This window comes from Mesoplodon densirostris, chromosome 1, assembly GCF_025265405.1.
Source record: "Mesoplodon densirostris isolate mMesDen1 chromosome 1, mMesDen1 primary haplotype, whole genome shotgun sequence".
NCBI classification, from domain to species: Eukaryota; Metazoa; Chordata; class Mammalia; order Artiodactyla; family Ziphiidae; genus Mesoplodon; species Mesoplodon densirostris.
The window spans coordinates 143,762,570-143,777,926 of record NC_082661.1 but is presented as its reverse complement, the minus strand read 5'-3'; the positions used below and the strand labels follow the sequence as shown (position 1 = coordinate 143,777,926).

Below are 15,357 nucleotides of genomic sequence, written 5' to 3'. Positions count from 1 at the left end.
TATCAAAAGCAGGCCTAATATGAATGACAAATGAATTATTTTAAATGGTTAGGGGTTTATTGTTGTAGGTGGTCCAGGTAGTTAATATGTTTACTTGTTAGCTTCTGTAAGAACTTTCTATAGCATTTTTTTTTTTTTTTTTTTTTTTTGCGGTACGCAGGCCCCTCACTGTTGTGACCTCTCCCGTTGCGGAGCACAGGCTCCGGACGCGCAGGCTCAGCGGCCATGGCTCACGGGCCTAGCCGCTCCACGACATGTGGGATCTTCCCAGACTGGGGCACGCACCTGTGTCCCCTACATCGGCAGGCGGACTGTCAACCACTGCGCCACCAGGGAAGCCCTCGATAGCATTTTTTTAATACCAAAATTTTATTAAAATGATCATTGAGATTTCTTTAATTTTTAAAATTCTCTCTTGAAAGTTGTTTCTGGATGTTTTTAGCTTTTTGTTGAGCTGCCTTTCCATTCCCATGCTTCCTCTGAGCCTCCTCAACCTTCTCTCTCCTCCTTTCCCCTCAATGCACACACACAAACACAACTTCTCATGCCACAGTAATTCTCAGATAAAATCTAAGAACAAAGCACTTCCTGAACATTCTTAAACAGCATACTAAATTATATAGTTTTGTCTGTAATACTGCCTTTAAAAATCATTATTTCTCATAATATATTCTCTCCTAGGAATTTTAAGACTGAGCAGGCTATTGCTATATAAACTAGTCAAATTGTTGGTCTTTTATCATGTAAAGTACCTGAATAATTTTTGCAGACTGAAGCAGAGGAGGTAGATGGAGGAACGTCGTCACGGCAACATAATGCTGGCACACCACTGCCTGTTTCATCTGAGTATGTGTTTGTTACTATCTGTTGTTTATTTTGGAAAAAAAATAAACTTTAAATTGAGCAGAAAGGAGTGCTGCTCAGTGAGGAGTTCACATGACTCTCCATAACTGACAGCACTCAGAGCATCAGCCTGTGTGCCTGGTGTCTTATCAAACATCTTACTGAAGTAAAATTGGTCCTGTTTATGGCTCTTCAGCTCTTCTTTGTTATAGCAATCACAGAAATGCAATCAATTTTGATATTTGCTGGTAGGAAGTAGCATTTGAATTGCAGTGTATTTCTCAGAAATCACAAAGTACATTTCAGGACCCAGTTTTACAAATGACCAAGTTACTTTGAGTGATAAAACTTAACTTCAAAAAAATATGTTTATATTGGAAACCACTATAGGATAATTAGTTCATCATATTTGGACAGTGTTAGTTGAAATATCAAATTTTAGTCATTTTGTGTATACCCAAGGGATAAAGTTGAAGATGAATACACCTGAAGCTTGTAATAACTTTTCTGTGTTTTGTATGTTTTCTGAACAGGAAAGATATGATTCGCCAAATGATGATTAAAATATTTCGCTGCATTGAGCCAGAACTGAACAACCTGATTGCATTAGGAGACAAAATCGATAGCTTTAACTCCCTTTACATGCTAGTCAAAATGAGTCATCATGTGTGGACTGCACAAAATGTGGACCCTGCTTCTTTTCTAAGTACTACATTGGGAAATGTTTTGGTGACTGTCAAAAGGAACTTTGATAAATGTATTGTAAGTTCGTTTTTTTTGTTTTGTTTTTGTTTTTTAATAACTTAGAATTCTAACCGTTGCAAAAAAAAATGTATTTAAACCAAGAGATTTCCAGCTTTCCACTGTGGGATCTACTGCCCAAAGCCTTGAAGCAGGGTGTTGGCTACAATTTACATGAACAGAGTTAGTTGGATGGTGCTGTGTCAGCTAGTTTCCCATCTACACTGTGAATTTTGGCAAGTTCTGGAGTAGGTGGCATAGAGGCAACAGCTGCATAAGAGATCCACTAAGTAACTGAAATCTCAGTTGACTATTAATGACCATAGATTTAATGAAACAATTGAAACTATCACTTGAATTTATTGTTTTGCTTCTTTTAATATATTCCAATAAGATAATTAATAACTGGATTATTTTAATTGCTTATTTAAATTAGTTTATTAGTTTAATAGCTTTAATTAATAATCATATTGCTTTATTTTAAGAATAAATTGTTCTTATGTTAACTTTTGGCAATCACCATTTTCCTCCTTCTAATAGGGAAAAAAGATCATTAACTTTTTTTTTTTTCTGTTAGGTTTTGGTAAGCTTGTAGGTATGAACTGAACTGGGCCAGGTTCTAAAAAAAAAATTTCATTTTATTAATATATTTAGTATATAAAAGTGGATATTTATCATCTGAATTTTTCTACTATGTAACCTCTAAGTTAAATCCAGCTTTTGAATAGCCATAGAATAATGGGAGAATAATAAAAATATTAAGGGCAATTAAAATCCATATCATTTTTTATACTTTCTAAAAATATTTATTGAGATTCTAAAAGTTTAAAAACAGTCTGTGTCCACTGTAGAAACTTAAATGTCACCTCAACAGTCTTGTTAATCCTCCATCCCTACCAAGTGATTTCACTTGGCATTTGAAATATTATGAAATTTAACCATTTAAGGCTTATCCTGTTCCCTACCCTGCCTTCTCCAGAGGTGATGATAAACCTGGAAGGTCTGATTGCAAGCTGATAGCCAAAAGGAAAAGGAAGAACTACCAAAGTTAAGATAATGAGTCCCATTTAACATAACTGGAACACTGAATCATGAGGACACTATGTATTTACAGAATATGAAGGTTCTGTTGCTTTTATCAGGAAAATATAACTTCATATAATACCTCTCAACTCAATAGAACATAGTTGTTGAAAGCATAAGATGTAGTATCAGGTAGATGTAGACATGGGTTCAAATGAAGTGCTTAGCACTTTGCCTGGCACAGAATAAGAGCTTACTAATGGATCACTTGCACTGGTGGTGGTGGTGGTGGTGATAATAGTACTAGTAATTAATAATAGTTTATTAAGGAATGTTCATGTTACTCTCAAGACTGGAAAGTGAAGAAATTAAGCAAAATTAACCTAGACAAACGTATAAACTCATTTTCTCCTAAATTACATGTATTTCTAAAGGATATACCTCTTATCACCAAAGGGAGAAGGATGGTTCCTTCTGCTGGCTGTCATCACTCTCTGTTTCTTATTTTAACTCACATCTTCTCAGTGTCTGGTTGATTGTGTTTGCTCAGTAAGTGTTATATGTTTTGGTACATGGGACAAGATCAGAACCTAGGGCATAATGAATGGGTAATGAATGGGTCTTTGTGTATTAAGACAGAAACATGAATGTCAGATGACTGCAGAAAGTGGAACAGATAGCACCTGAGTTTGGCACTTTCATCTGGTGGCCAAGCCCAAACTATTCTTCAAGGAACAGTGCTAAAAATGTTATCCTAGCAAGAACCAGAGATAAAATTAGAAAGTAACTGACACATCAAGTGCTACCAAGCTGGACTCTACAGTCCGGTACATTTCTTAGCTGCATTTAGTTTGCTTTTCAGGATTCCTCACACTATAGTGACATGGATTTGCACTCTTAAACCTTTGAAAATGATAAGATCTGGCTGTCTCATCATTGTTTATTCTTGCCTTCTTTGTCGTAGATTAATTAACCATATAAGTACTGGTTTATTTCTGGGCTCTCTGTTCTGTGCCATAAATCTATGTATCTGTTTCTGTGCCAGTACCATACTGTTTTGATGACTGTAGTTTTGTAGTATAGTTTGAAACCAAGGAGCATAATACCTCTGGCTTTGTTCTTCTTTCTCCAGATTGCTTTGACTATTATGGTCTTTCGTGTTTCCATACCAATTTTAGAATTATCTGTCCTAGTTCTGTGAAAAATGCCATTGGTATATTGATTGGGATTGTATTGACTCTCTTGATTGCCTTGGGAAGTATGGTCATTTTAACAATATTAATTATTCCAGTCGTTGAGCACGGTTTATCTTTCCATTTGTTTGTGTTGTCTTCAGTTTTTTTCACCAGTGTCTTAGTTTTCAGAGTACAAGTCTTTTACCTCCATGGTTAGATTTATTCCTAGGTATTTTATTCTTTTTGTTACAACTGTAAATGGGATTGTTTTCTTAATTTCTCTTTCTGATGGTTCCTTATTAGTATACAGAAACACAACAGATGTCTGTATATTAACTTTGTTATTTGCAATCTTGCTGAATTCATTTATTAGTTCTAATAGTTTTTTGGTGGCATCTTTAGGATTTTCTGTGTATACTATCATGTCATCTGCAAATAGTGAGAGTTTTACATCTTCCTTTCCAATTTAGATTCCTTTTATTTCTTTTTCTTACCTGATTGCTGTGACTGGGACTTCCAATAACATACTGAATAAAAGAACAATTACTTTTCTAATCCACATGTCATATGGTTTTCAGGTTTTACCCCCAGAACCTCAACACAATGAAATTTTAAGTAAGAGTTGAAAATGATCCAACACTACTTGGCAATGTAATTCTTACTGTGACTAGATCTAGATAACCTGAGAAGTACACAGAACCGTAATTGAACACACGGATCATTTTGAACCCAAGTGTCTAGATTCTGTCTATATGAAACACCCCTTTTGCACTTTGTCACCATCATACAGAAGCACTTTGCTTACAAATTTAGAGTAAGTAACTAATAGATACATGGAAAATTATATAATGCAAATCAATAGTAGAAATGCCTATTCTCCTTCTCTGTTCTCATACCCCAAAAATACAGAACTTCTCTATCCAAACAAGTTTTAGGCTGCTGTGATTTGGAAATAATCTATGATTCTCAAACTTGACTGCATAGCCACCAACCAGAAATAATCTTGAGAAATCCTGTGTGTGCTCTGATATCTGCTCTGCCCGAGAATGGGCAATCACTGTATACTTATCTTTCATAAATGATAAAAATATTTATTGGTTGTTTTTACTTTAAACAAAGACCTGAGGTTCACAAGCTTTGATTGCATCTTGTTTTAAATACTTTGTATATTTTTTCTTGACTTTATTTTCTTATGTAAAATATATGTACTTTTTAATCTGTAGAAGTAGTTTTTCTTAGTTATCCATATTGTATTAATCTTTATTTAGTAAACATTCAAAATGTTCTAGGTATTAAATTATGTCGTGTCTCTATGATGTGTACATTTGCTTTAAATTATATGCTGTTTCTAAGTTGCTTGGCTATTTTTCTCCTTTGCGTTCTGCCTATCTTTAGAGTAACCAAATAAGGCAAATGGAGGAAGTAAAGATCTCAAAGAAGAGTAAAGTAGGAATTCTCCCATTTGTTGCTGAGTTTGAAGAATTTGCTGGACTTGCAGAATCAATCTTTAAAAATGCTGAGCGTCGTGGAGATCTAGATAAAGCATATACTAAACTTATCAGAGGAGTGTTTGTTAATGGTAAGCTTTTGTTACATTCTAAACAATTTTTTGGTTGTTTGTTTTCATTATTTCTGGTAAGTTAGAAGTTGGGGACAGATGTGTTCATTATTTTCCATGTTCTATAGTCTGTTTTAAGTTTTCTGAAATTAAAGATTTCTTAAATTTGAAAAATAAGCAGTACATAAAACCCATTTTTATTCACCAGGAACCACTTATATTTTAGGGTTCATATGTGCTCATCACTATGCAAAATTGAAATTCATTGTTTAAACACAAAAAATGATCTCTCGGATTACATTGCTTTTTAGCAAGAGTCTTCCAGAGATGATCAGCAGTGATGTCTGTGTAACCTTAAGCAAATCAATTCACTTCTTTAGGCCTGTTTTCATATGTGTCACATAAGATAGATTAATGCTAAAGTACTATAATTCACCGTCTTCCTATGTCAGATCACACAATTAAATTACAGAAACAGTGTGGATGTGTTGTTTAATTTGAAATAAATGATCTGATTGCATCTATTCAGGAATTTTTAAAGCTAGAAAATTGACAGGAATTGGAATTATCTCACCACTTATAGATAACATATTTTCAGTGGAAAAAGGTTTAGGGGAAAGATAGATAAATTATATGATTGAATGTTTGTATGGTTGATAGTTCTTTTAAAATTCAAAGTAGCTTTGCTTTTTCTGATTGTAAAGTAATATGTGCTCATTACATACCCCCAAAATCAGCAAACTAATTTTAAAAATCAAGAAGAAAATAAGGATAATTTGTAATCTAATCATGCAAAGATAACATTTAATTTTTTCCCTGCTAAACTTTTGAGTATATCTCTCTCACTGGTGTATATGTACATATTGTGTGTGTGTGTGTTCTCTAATTTTAAAAGTTTTATCATACCTTACACACTGTTTTGGAACCTACTAGTCTCTATACTTCTAGTGTCTTTCCTTGTCTATTAATATAGATAACCATAATCATTTTTAATGATTGCATAGTATTCCATGTATCATTATTTATTTACCAGATCTTTTGTTAATAGACATTTAGTTTGTTTCCAGTTTCCTCCATATATTTTTGTATACTTGTCCAATAATTTCCTTAGGATCAATTATTAGAAATGGAATTACTGGGTCAAAAGTTTTGTGTCTGTGTTGAGGCTTTTGCCAAATAGCCACACAGAAAGATTATACCAGTTTAGTGCTTTGAGCATTTGGTGAAAGTTTCTATCACATCTGCATCAAAGCCCAATATTACTAGGTATTATCAATCTTTTTATTCTTTGTAAACCTGAAAGACTATAAATCAGTTTTGTTTATGGTATGTTTTACCACGCAAGAGCTTTCAAGTTTTATTTGAAATATTTATTCATCATATTTATTCATCTTTCTCTTTATGATTCTAAGTTTTGGGCCATTCTTAGAAAGTTCGTACTATCACAAAATTATTTCTTTAATTGGCTTTATTTTTCTTAGTACTTACGATTGTATTCATTTATTTATTTGCTTTTAACATTTTAAGTACTTGAGCAATTTAGAATTTGTTTGTCTGAAAGATGTGAAATAGGAATCCAAATTTAGTGTATTCAAAAGGACCAGCTAGTTGTCCTAAACATTTTGAATAATTCATCATTTCCCCACTGATTTGAAAAGCCACCTTTATTCTGTACTAAGTTTCCATATATATATATATATTTGGGACTGATTTGAAAAGCCACCTTTATTCTATACTAAGTTTCCATATATATATATATTTGGGACAGTTTCAGAACGATTTTTTATTAGGTTTAGGTAGATGTGAAAATCCTTCAATACAATATATTTTATTTTATTAAGTCCAGAAATGTGCTTACTTCTTAAACTTACAAATGAAAAAAATCATGTAAATTTTTCCTAGCAAATATGGTTATACTTATATCAGGATGTTACTATGTTTTTTCTGTTTTCATTTTAGTGGAGAAAGTAGCTAACGAAAGCCAGAAGACACCCAGGGATGTAGTCATGATGGAAAACTTCCACCATATTTTTGCAACGCTTTCTCGTTTGAAAATCTCATGTCTAGAAGCTGAAAAAAAAGAAGCCAAACAAAAATACACAGATCACCTTCAGTCTTACGTCATTTACTCTTTAGGACAACCTCTTGAAAAACTAAATGTAAGTATATTTTCATTAAGTATATTTTTCCTGGTTTTGAACCTGTGTACATATGAATGACACAATACACATTTGTTTTGAATTTGCTAATATATTGATGCAGGAGGATAAGGAAGGAGAGACTCAGATACTTAAGCTGCCAGTGTGCCAAGACACTGCTAGATGTTTTATATACATTATTTCTTTTAATTCCTATAAACAGTGATGTGGAGTAAGATGGTATTACCCCCATTTTACAAACGAAGAAACTGAAAGTAAATGAAAAGTTATAATAACTGGAAAGTAGCAAAGCTGGGGGGTGTACCGTAGATTTAGGCTTTTCCATTATACCAGACTCTTACTTCTTACCTCATAAATGGCTAACCTTTATCCCTAGTTCAGATGAAGATTTTGAAAACCTTATCAAGATAAGAGGAAAACCAAAAATTGTTTTGTTCGTTGCCTTCTCTTTTCCCTTCTTTTCTTGACTTCTCATTCCCCAGAGCAAGTCTGATCATTAAAGGTGAGAAATGAGGGACTTCCCTGGTGGTCCAGTGGTAAAGAATCCACCTTCCAGTGCAGGGGACACGGGATCGGGGAACTAAGATCCCACATGCCGCGGGGCAACCAAGCCCGCGTGCCACAACTACTGAGCCTCGTGCACCTCAACTAGAGAGCCCGAGTGCCGCAAATTACAGAGCCCATGCGCTCTGGAGCCTGTGCGCCGTAACAAAAGAGCCCGCATATCACAACTAAGATCCGACACAGCCAAAAAATAATAAATAATAAATAAACAAAATAAATATTTTTTTAAAAAGTGAGAAATGATAGTTTTAGAGATTGTGCAACATAGTAGAAGCTTAAATGGACCCTTCTAACTAACTTTGTCCACAATATGATTAGTCATCTTCTATAAGTTTTTAACTTGAAATGAGTCAAATAAAAATTATGTATCTGTTGTCAATAATTCAAAGAATTGTTTTGATTAAAAGACATTTAATCAAATGCAGAACCAGTTCTTTCTAAAACTTAAGAACAGACAGATATTCCTTTAGGGTAGAAGGTTGGTCTCAGACCTAAAGCCTACATGATACTTACCTGCAACACAGAGACACTTCCTTTGAAATCAAATTTAAAGCAAAAACATTGATAGACCCCTTATTATTTAACATTGTTATGGAAAATCTAGCGGATGCAATAAGACCAAAACATAAAGATATACAAAGGAGAGTCAAGGTTATAATTACCTATATATAATATGTTGGAATTATTTTATCTGGTAAGGTAATAGGATTCAAGATAAATATATCAAAAAATAGTTTATTTCCTGTATGTTATAATAACCAATTAAAAGTCTCTGTAGAAACAAAATTATAAAATTACCAGGGATAGACTTATCCAAAAATTACTGTCAAAAAATTAATAATTTATAAGAATAAATAAATAATAATTGCTAAGAAAATTTTAGAGAAAAGTAATGACTGGATTTGACTTGTTAGTATTAAGTCATATTGTGCTCAAATAAAGACTTGCCAATCAATATGCATATTAAAAGACCAATTATACTTAAAAGACAACCTGAGGAGAATATTTGTAACACCATGTCAGTATATTTAATCTAAAAGATCTTTTTAAAATCAATGAGGAAAGCACTAAGACCTCAACATATAAATGGGCAAGGGTTCTGAATGTACCACTAAGCATCTGAAAAGCAGGTTAACTTCATTTATAGCCAAAGAATTGTGAAATAAAATGACAAACTTTTTTCACTTTTTAAAGTGACAAAGATTTGTTTTTCAATTATGCTAATGCTGATGATAGTATGGTAAGATAGTGTGGTAAGATAAAAGTCTCATATACTGTTGACAGAAATATAAACTGATATGATAGATAAATATAAACTTTTCTGGGAAGCAATTCGTGTATATGAAGAGTCTTCAGAATGCTTAACAATTATACTCCTCAACTGAGGAATTATAGTCTAGAAATTTATGCTGGGTAGTAATCAATAATGTGGGTAAATACTTACATATGAAAGTTATTTGTGACAACTGTATTTATAAGAGATTTTTTTTTTTTGATGAGTAGATTTTGCCAACTCCAAGAAAAAAGAGTGAAAAATATTAAATACCCAATACTGGAGGAATGAATAAACAAATTGTAGTTCAGTCATTGGATGGAACATTATGCAGCCATTAAAATTTATACTTTGGGAAAATATATAAAATATTAAGTGGAAAAACAGCATGCAAAATTGTAATCTCATTTATGTACTCACACATCAAAAGACTAGCAGGAAATCTAAAATGTTGACAGTGGTTATCTCTGAGTGGTATAATAGCTGATTATTATTTTATCCTTTATGTTTTCACACATTGTCTGATTTTTACATAATGAATATATACTATTTTATAATCCGATTATTTTTTAATTTAAGTGGTAATGAAAGCAGTTCTTAGTCATTATTTCTTTCCATTTCCTCGAAGCATTTCTTTGAAGGCGTTGAAGCTCGGGTAGCACAGGGTATAAGAGAAGAGGAAGTAAGCTATCAACTTGCATTTAACAAACAAGAACTCCGAAAAGTTATTAAAGAGTATCCTGGAAAGGAAGTAAAAAAAGGTCTAGATAACCTCTACAAGAAGGTTGACAAACATTTATGTGAAGAGGAGAACTTACTTCAGGTATGCTTTACTTCTTTGAACCATCCTAGATTGCACATCCTTACATATATTGCTTTTCTCCAAAATATTCCTCTAGAAATACTATGCATTTTCTAATTTTAGTGTAGGAGGAAAGTTCCACAAGGTACAGACCAGATTAATGAATTGTGAGAGGAAGAAAATAATAATATTTATATAAATTTACATGGCTATTCCTGTTTATTTTGTATTTCTTTTTTATTGTTTTGAGGCATTAAGTTGTCTTTCTTTCGTTTGGGGATGGGTTTTTTCGTTGCTTTTTTGTTTTGTTTTAGTTTTGAGGGTGGCAAGGAAATGGAATGGTGTATAGTACAGTGGAGTGATTCTGAGCATGGGGATTGGAGCTGGAAATGGGCTCATAATCTGGCTCCAGATAAAGCTTCATGGTTTGGGGCAAATTACTTCACCTCTCTGAGCCTCAATTTCCTTATTTGAAAAGTAGAAACAATACCTATCCTGTATAGTGGGCACTACTATTACTGTCATTGCCATTTTATACATGAGAAAATCAAAGCTTAGAGAGGTGGAGTAATATGACCATGATCCCATAGCTAATGAATGGTAGAGTCAGATTTAAACTGCCAACTGAGCCATCATTCTTTATAAGCCATACTAAAAGGCCCAGAGATGCGTGAGAATAATTCTGATTTTAACACCATGGAAGGCTTCATGAAGGAAAGCATTTGTGTTAGGCTCTGAAAGTCAGATACTAACTTAACAGATAAAGTAGGAGAAGTGGCCTTCCAGGTGGGTGAAATACCATGAGCTAAAAGATGAGAAGCAAAAAAGTGTAAGTAAAACTGTTTAGTAAATAGTCTTAAGTTGTCTATTAGGAATTTAGGGTTTATGAGATTTAGGGTTTATAAGGAAAAATCCCCTCAACTGGCAGATAGGGGTGATTTCATAGTACCCACCCTCACCAGGTTGTCATGAGACTTAAAAAGGATAATGTATACATAAAGCACTTTGTACTGTGCTGATATGAAATAAGTCAATAAATATAACCTATTAATATTAGCTAATATGTCAATGTGTGTATCAGATTCTGTCTTGATAGTTGTCTGCATCATGATTTCCACTTCCAGATTATAAATTCCTTTGATTGCAGATGATTGGTCTGACTCATCTTGGTATCCTCCATGGCATCAAGCAATGTTTTGCATCATCAGTTTTAGATAAAGAAATTGTTAAACTTTCATATGAAATGAAATTTAAGCATTCAGTGCTGCATTTCATTAATCATTAGTCTTAGTTTCATACATAGTTGTGCATATCCACATCGGTGTTGGATATTGGAGTAAATACAATAACAGCTAAATGTAATGAGTGCTTACTGTGTCACACTGTTCTGAGCACTTTATGTGTATCAACTCATTTAACCTCAGCTGAAGCTTGTGAGGAAGGTATTATTATCATTACCCCAGTTTACAGATAAGGAACTTGAGGCACAGAGCAATGATGTAACGTACTCAAGGTCACAAACCTTATAAGTGGAAGGAGCTAGTTTCTAGCTCCAGAATGTATGTTCTTAACTCTTATGCTATTCTAAATCCTTAGAATATATCTTGACATTATTTCTACATACTTGACTGTGTATTATTTCCATTCATAGTTTAATGACTCTTATTTTCATTTTTATTATAGGTGGTGTGGCACTCCATGCAGGATGAATTTATACGCCAGTACAAGCATTTTGAAGGTTTGATAGCTCGCTGTTATCCTGGATCTGGTGTTACAATGGAATTCACTATTCAGGACATTCTGGACTATTGCTCCAGCATTGCGCAGTCCCACTAAACCTTACAAAAGAAGAAAAGATAAATGGAAAAAGCACTCTTGAGTACACCAGACACTATTCAAAAACATCAAGCAACCGTTTTGAGAACCAGACTTGAAATTTTATGTATGAATGTCAGATAAATGGGTAATACCATACCACAAATATTCAGAAGCGAAAGTACCAACCTATGTGGCAGTTTCATTTGCCCAATAGGTTGTGTACTAAAAGCATTTATCTCGGGCTTCCCTGGTGGTGCAGTGGTTAAATCCGCCTGCCAATGCAGGAGACACGGATTCAAGCCCTGGTCCAGGAAGATCACACATGCCGTGGAGCAACTAAGCACATTTCCCACAACCACTGAAGTCTGCACACCCTAGAGCCCATGCTCTGCAACAAGAGAAGCCACTGCAATGAGAAGCCTGCACACCACAATGAAGAGTAGCCCCTGCTCGCCGCAACTAGAGAAAGCCCACGTGCAGCAACGAAGACCCAATGCAGCCAAAAATAAATAAATAAATAAAGCATTAATCTCATCATAAATGCCTTTATCATTTTTCCAGACTGTCCAGGAAATTTTCCTGTATTGTCTCGCTTCTCATATTTAAGAGTGGTTATCCTGGGCTTCCCTGGTGGCGCAGTGGTTGAGAGTCTGCCTGCCGATGCAGGGGACGCGGGTTCGTGCGGTCCAGGAAGATCCCACGTGCCGCAGAACAGCTGGGCCCGTGAGCCATGGCCGCTGGGCCTGCGCGTCTGTAGCCTGTGCTCCACAACGGGAGAGGCCACAACAGTGAGAGGCCCGTGTACCGCAAAAAAAAAAAAAAAAAAAGAGTGGTTATCCTATGTGTAATGCATTGGGAGTTCTTCAGCTTTCACTAATGCAGTATTGCTTACAAATGTAACTTTTGTATAGAACTTTTTCCCTCTAACTATATATGGATAGGGATCTTGTGATGATCAATTGTAAACTTGGAATTTGAGGATTATGTGACTCTGTGTAGCAATGAATCTAAAGAGTTTTCAAATTAAAATTTGGTAGTATTCTTAGATCTATCATGCTATCATTTGTATGAAAGCAAGTTCTTATAAAATCAGTATATAAAAATGAATTACATGTCCATTTACCATAAACCACTTAAAAGTATAATAAGAATAAAAAACCATTTATAATAGCATTAAAAACAGCATTTAGGACTAAATCTAACGAAGCATGTGCTATGGACTGAGTTGTGTCCCCTCAAAATTACTATATGGAAGCCCTAACCATGCCCTGCCATGTGACTGTATTAGAGATAAGGCCTTTAAGGGGGTGATTGAGGTTAAATGAGGTCATAAGGGTGGACCCTGATCCAGTAGAACTGGTACCCTTATGAGAAGAGATACCAGAGCCCTCTCTCTACAATGTGAGGACACAGCAAGAAGGCAGCCGTCTGCAAGGCAGGAAGAGAGATAACACCAGAACACAGCCATTCTGGCACCCTGATGTCAAACTTCCAGCCTCCAAAACCATGAGAAAATAAATTTCGGTTGTTTAAATCACCTGATCTCTGGTGAGTTAGTCAGCCTGAGCTGACTAACACAAGATGAGTATAAGACCTTTATGGAGAAAATTATAAAATTATTAGAAGATATTTTAAAAGGCTTAAATAAGTAGAGGATGATTTCATGTTTCCAGATAAGAACACATAACATGGTAGAAATGAGAGTTATTCCCAAATTTAAAAATTCAGTGCAAACTTCCAGTTTCCAGTCCAGCAAGTAAGAAGCTTGAAAGTCACCTCTCCATCCTAACAACAAGTAAAAAGCGGAAAAAACTTAAAAGCAACTTCTTAGATCTGTAAAAGAAACAAGGTCACAGGGCAAACCACTGCCATAATTGGAGAGATCGATAGGAGAACAGGGAGAATTACAACTTACTGAAACCTCCATAGGAACCAGTGCTAAAGTAGGAAAAACAACTGTAATTGACAAGTTGCTGGAGATGAGGGTGGATAAGTCAGAGAAAAACTCTGGGGGAACACAGTCTTTGGGGGTAAAACTTGTGAGTTTTACCTCCTATAGCTCTACCAAGTTCTCACATTGAATATTGGAGAAAAATTCCCTTGTGCTTCTAGCAAAGGGAGGGAAAAAGGAACCAATTTGAAATATGCCAGAATATTCTACTCTTAACAAAGTCTGCTGTCAGGAGAAATTATTTAACCCGAGCCTAACTGATCTGGGAGAAGAGAAATACCCAACTCCAGTTGGCTCAAGCCTTCCACATGGAATGGAAGAGAAATACCCAACTTCAGCCCACTCTAGTCATCCTTTTCCACCTAAAGGGGGAGAGAGCACTGAAAAGCACATGTAAAGTTCACAGTCAAGAGTACAGGCTCATTAAAAGACCAAGACCTTATCTTAGGGCTATAGAGTGCTTCCTCTCCCTCTACACCTCACCATCACATTACTAAGACCTATTTACAACAGTTCTTTTTACCCAGTACATCATTATTTGACTACCAAGAAAAAATTATAAGACATACTAAAAGGCAAAAAAACAGTTTGAAGAGACAAAACAAGCATTAGAACAGACTCAGATATGGCAAGGATGTTGGAATTATCAGGAATTCAAAATAACTGATTAATATGCTAAGAGGTCTAATGGATAAAGTAGAAAGCATGCAAGAACAGATGGGCAATGTAAGCAGAGAGATGGAAATCCAAAGAACCAAAAGAAAATGCTATAGATAAACCTCTATAACAGAAATGAAGAAGGCCTTTGATAGGCTTACTGGCAGACAGGACACAGCTGAGAATAGAATCTCTGATCTTAAGGATATCACAATAGATACCTCCAAAACTGAAAAGCAAAGAGAACAAAGATTTTTTAAAAATAATAATAATGTCCAAGGACTATGGGACAACTACAAAGGGTATAACGTGCTTGTAATGGGAATGCCAGAAGGACAAAAAAGACAGAAAGGAACAGAAGAAATCTTTGAAACAATCATGACTTAGAATTAACCCCAAATCAATGTTTGACACCAAATCACAGATCCAGGAAGCTCAGAGAACTACAAGCAGGATGAATGCGAGAAAAACTATACCTATGCATATCATTTTCAAGCTACAGAAAAATCAAAGATAAAGATAAAAAAAAAAAAAACTTCTGAAAGAAGCCAGAGGGGGGAAAAACATCTTAGCTATAGAGGAACAAAGATAATTACATCCCACTTCTCAGAAACCATGCAAGCAAGAAGAAAGTGGAGTGCAATATTTAAAGTGTTGAGAGAAAAAATCTAGAATTCTGTAACCTGTGAAATTATTCTTCAAAAGTGAAGGAGAGAGAAAGAGTTCCTCAGATAAACAAAAATTAAGGGAATTTGCTGCCAGTAGAACTGCCTGCAAGAAATGTTAAAAGAAC

The 15,357-nt window shown here is 34.7% G+C and overlaps 1 protein-coding gene across 2 annotated transcripts in view; it reads left to right on the top strand.

Annotated features, from left to right (window-relative positions):
* The window catches only part of EXOC1 (exocyst complex component 1), a 64,818-nt gene extending 52,321 nt beyond the window's left edge, over positions 1 to 12,497 (top strand). For both annotated transcript variants that reach the window (XM_060109412.1, XM_060109421.1), the window contains exons 13-18: positions 770 to 846; positions 1,377 to 1,605; positions 5,178 to 5,361; positions 7,300 to 7,499; positions 9,965 to 10,159; positions 11,822 to 12,497. In XM_060109412.1, coding sequence (XP_059965395.1) covers positions 770 to 846; positions 1,377 to 1,605; positions 5,178 to 5,361; positions 7,300 to 7,499; positions 9,965 to 10,159; positions 11,822 to 11,974 — 1,038 coding nt within the window. In that variant the 3' untranslated portion in view covers positions 11,975 to 12,497. The remainder of the gene's footprint in view (positions 1 to 769; positions 847 to 1,376; positions 1,606 to 5,177; positions 5,362 to 7,299; positions 7,500 to 9,964; positions 10,160 to 11,821) is intronic.
* The last annotated feature ends 2,860 nt before the right edge of the window (positions 12,498 to 15,357 follow it).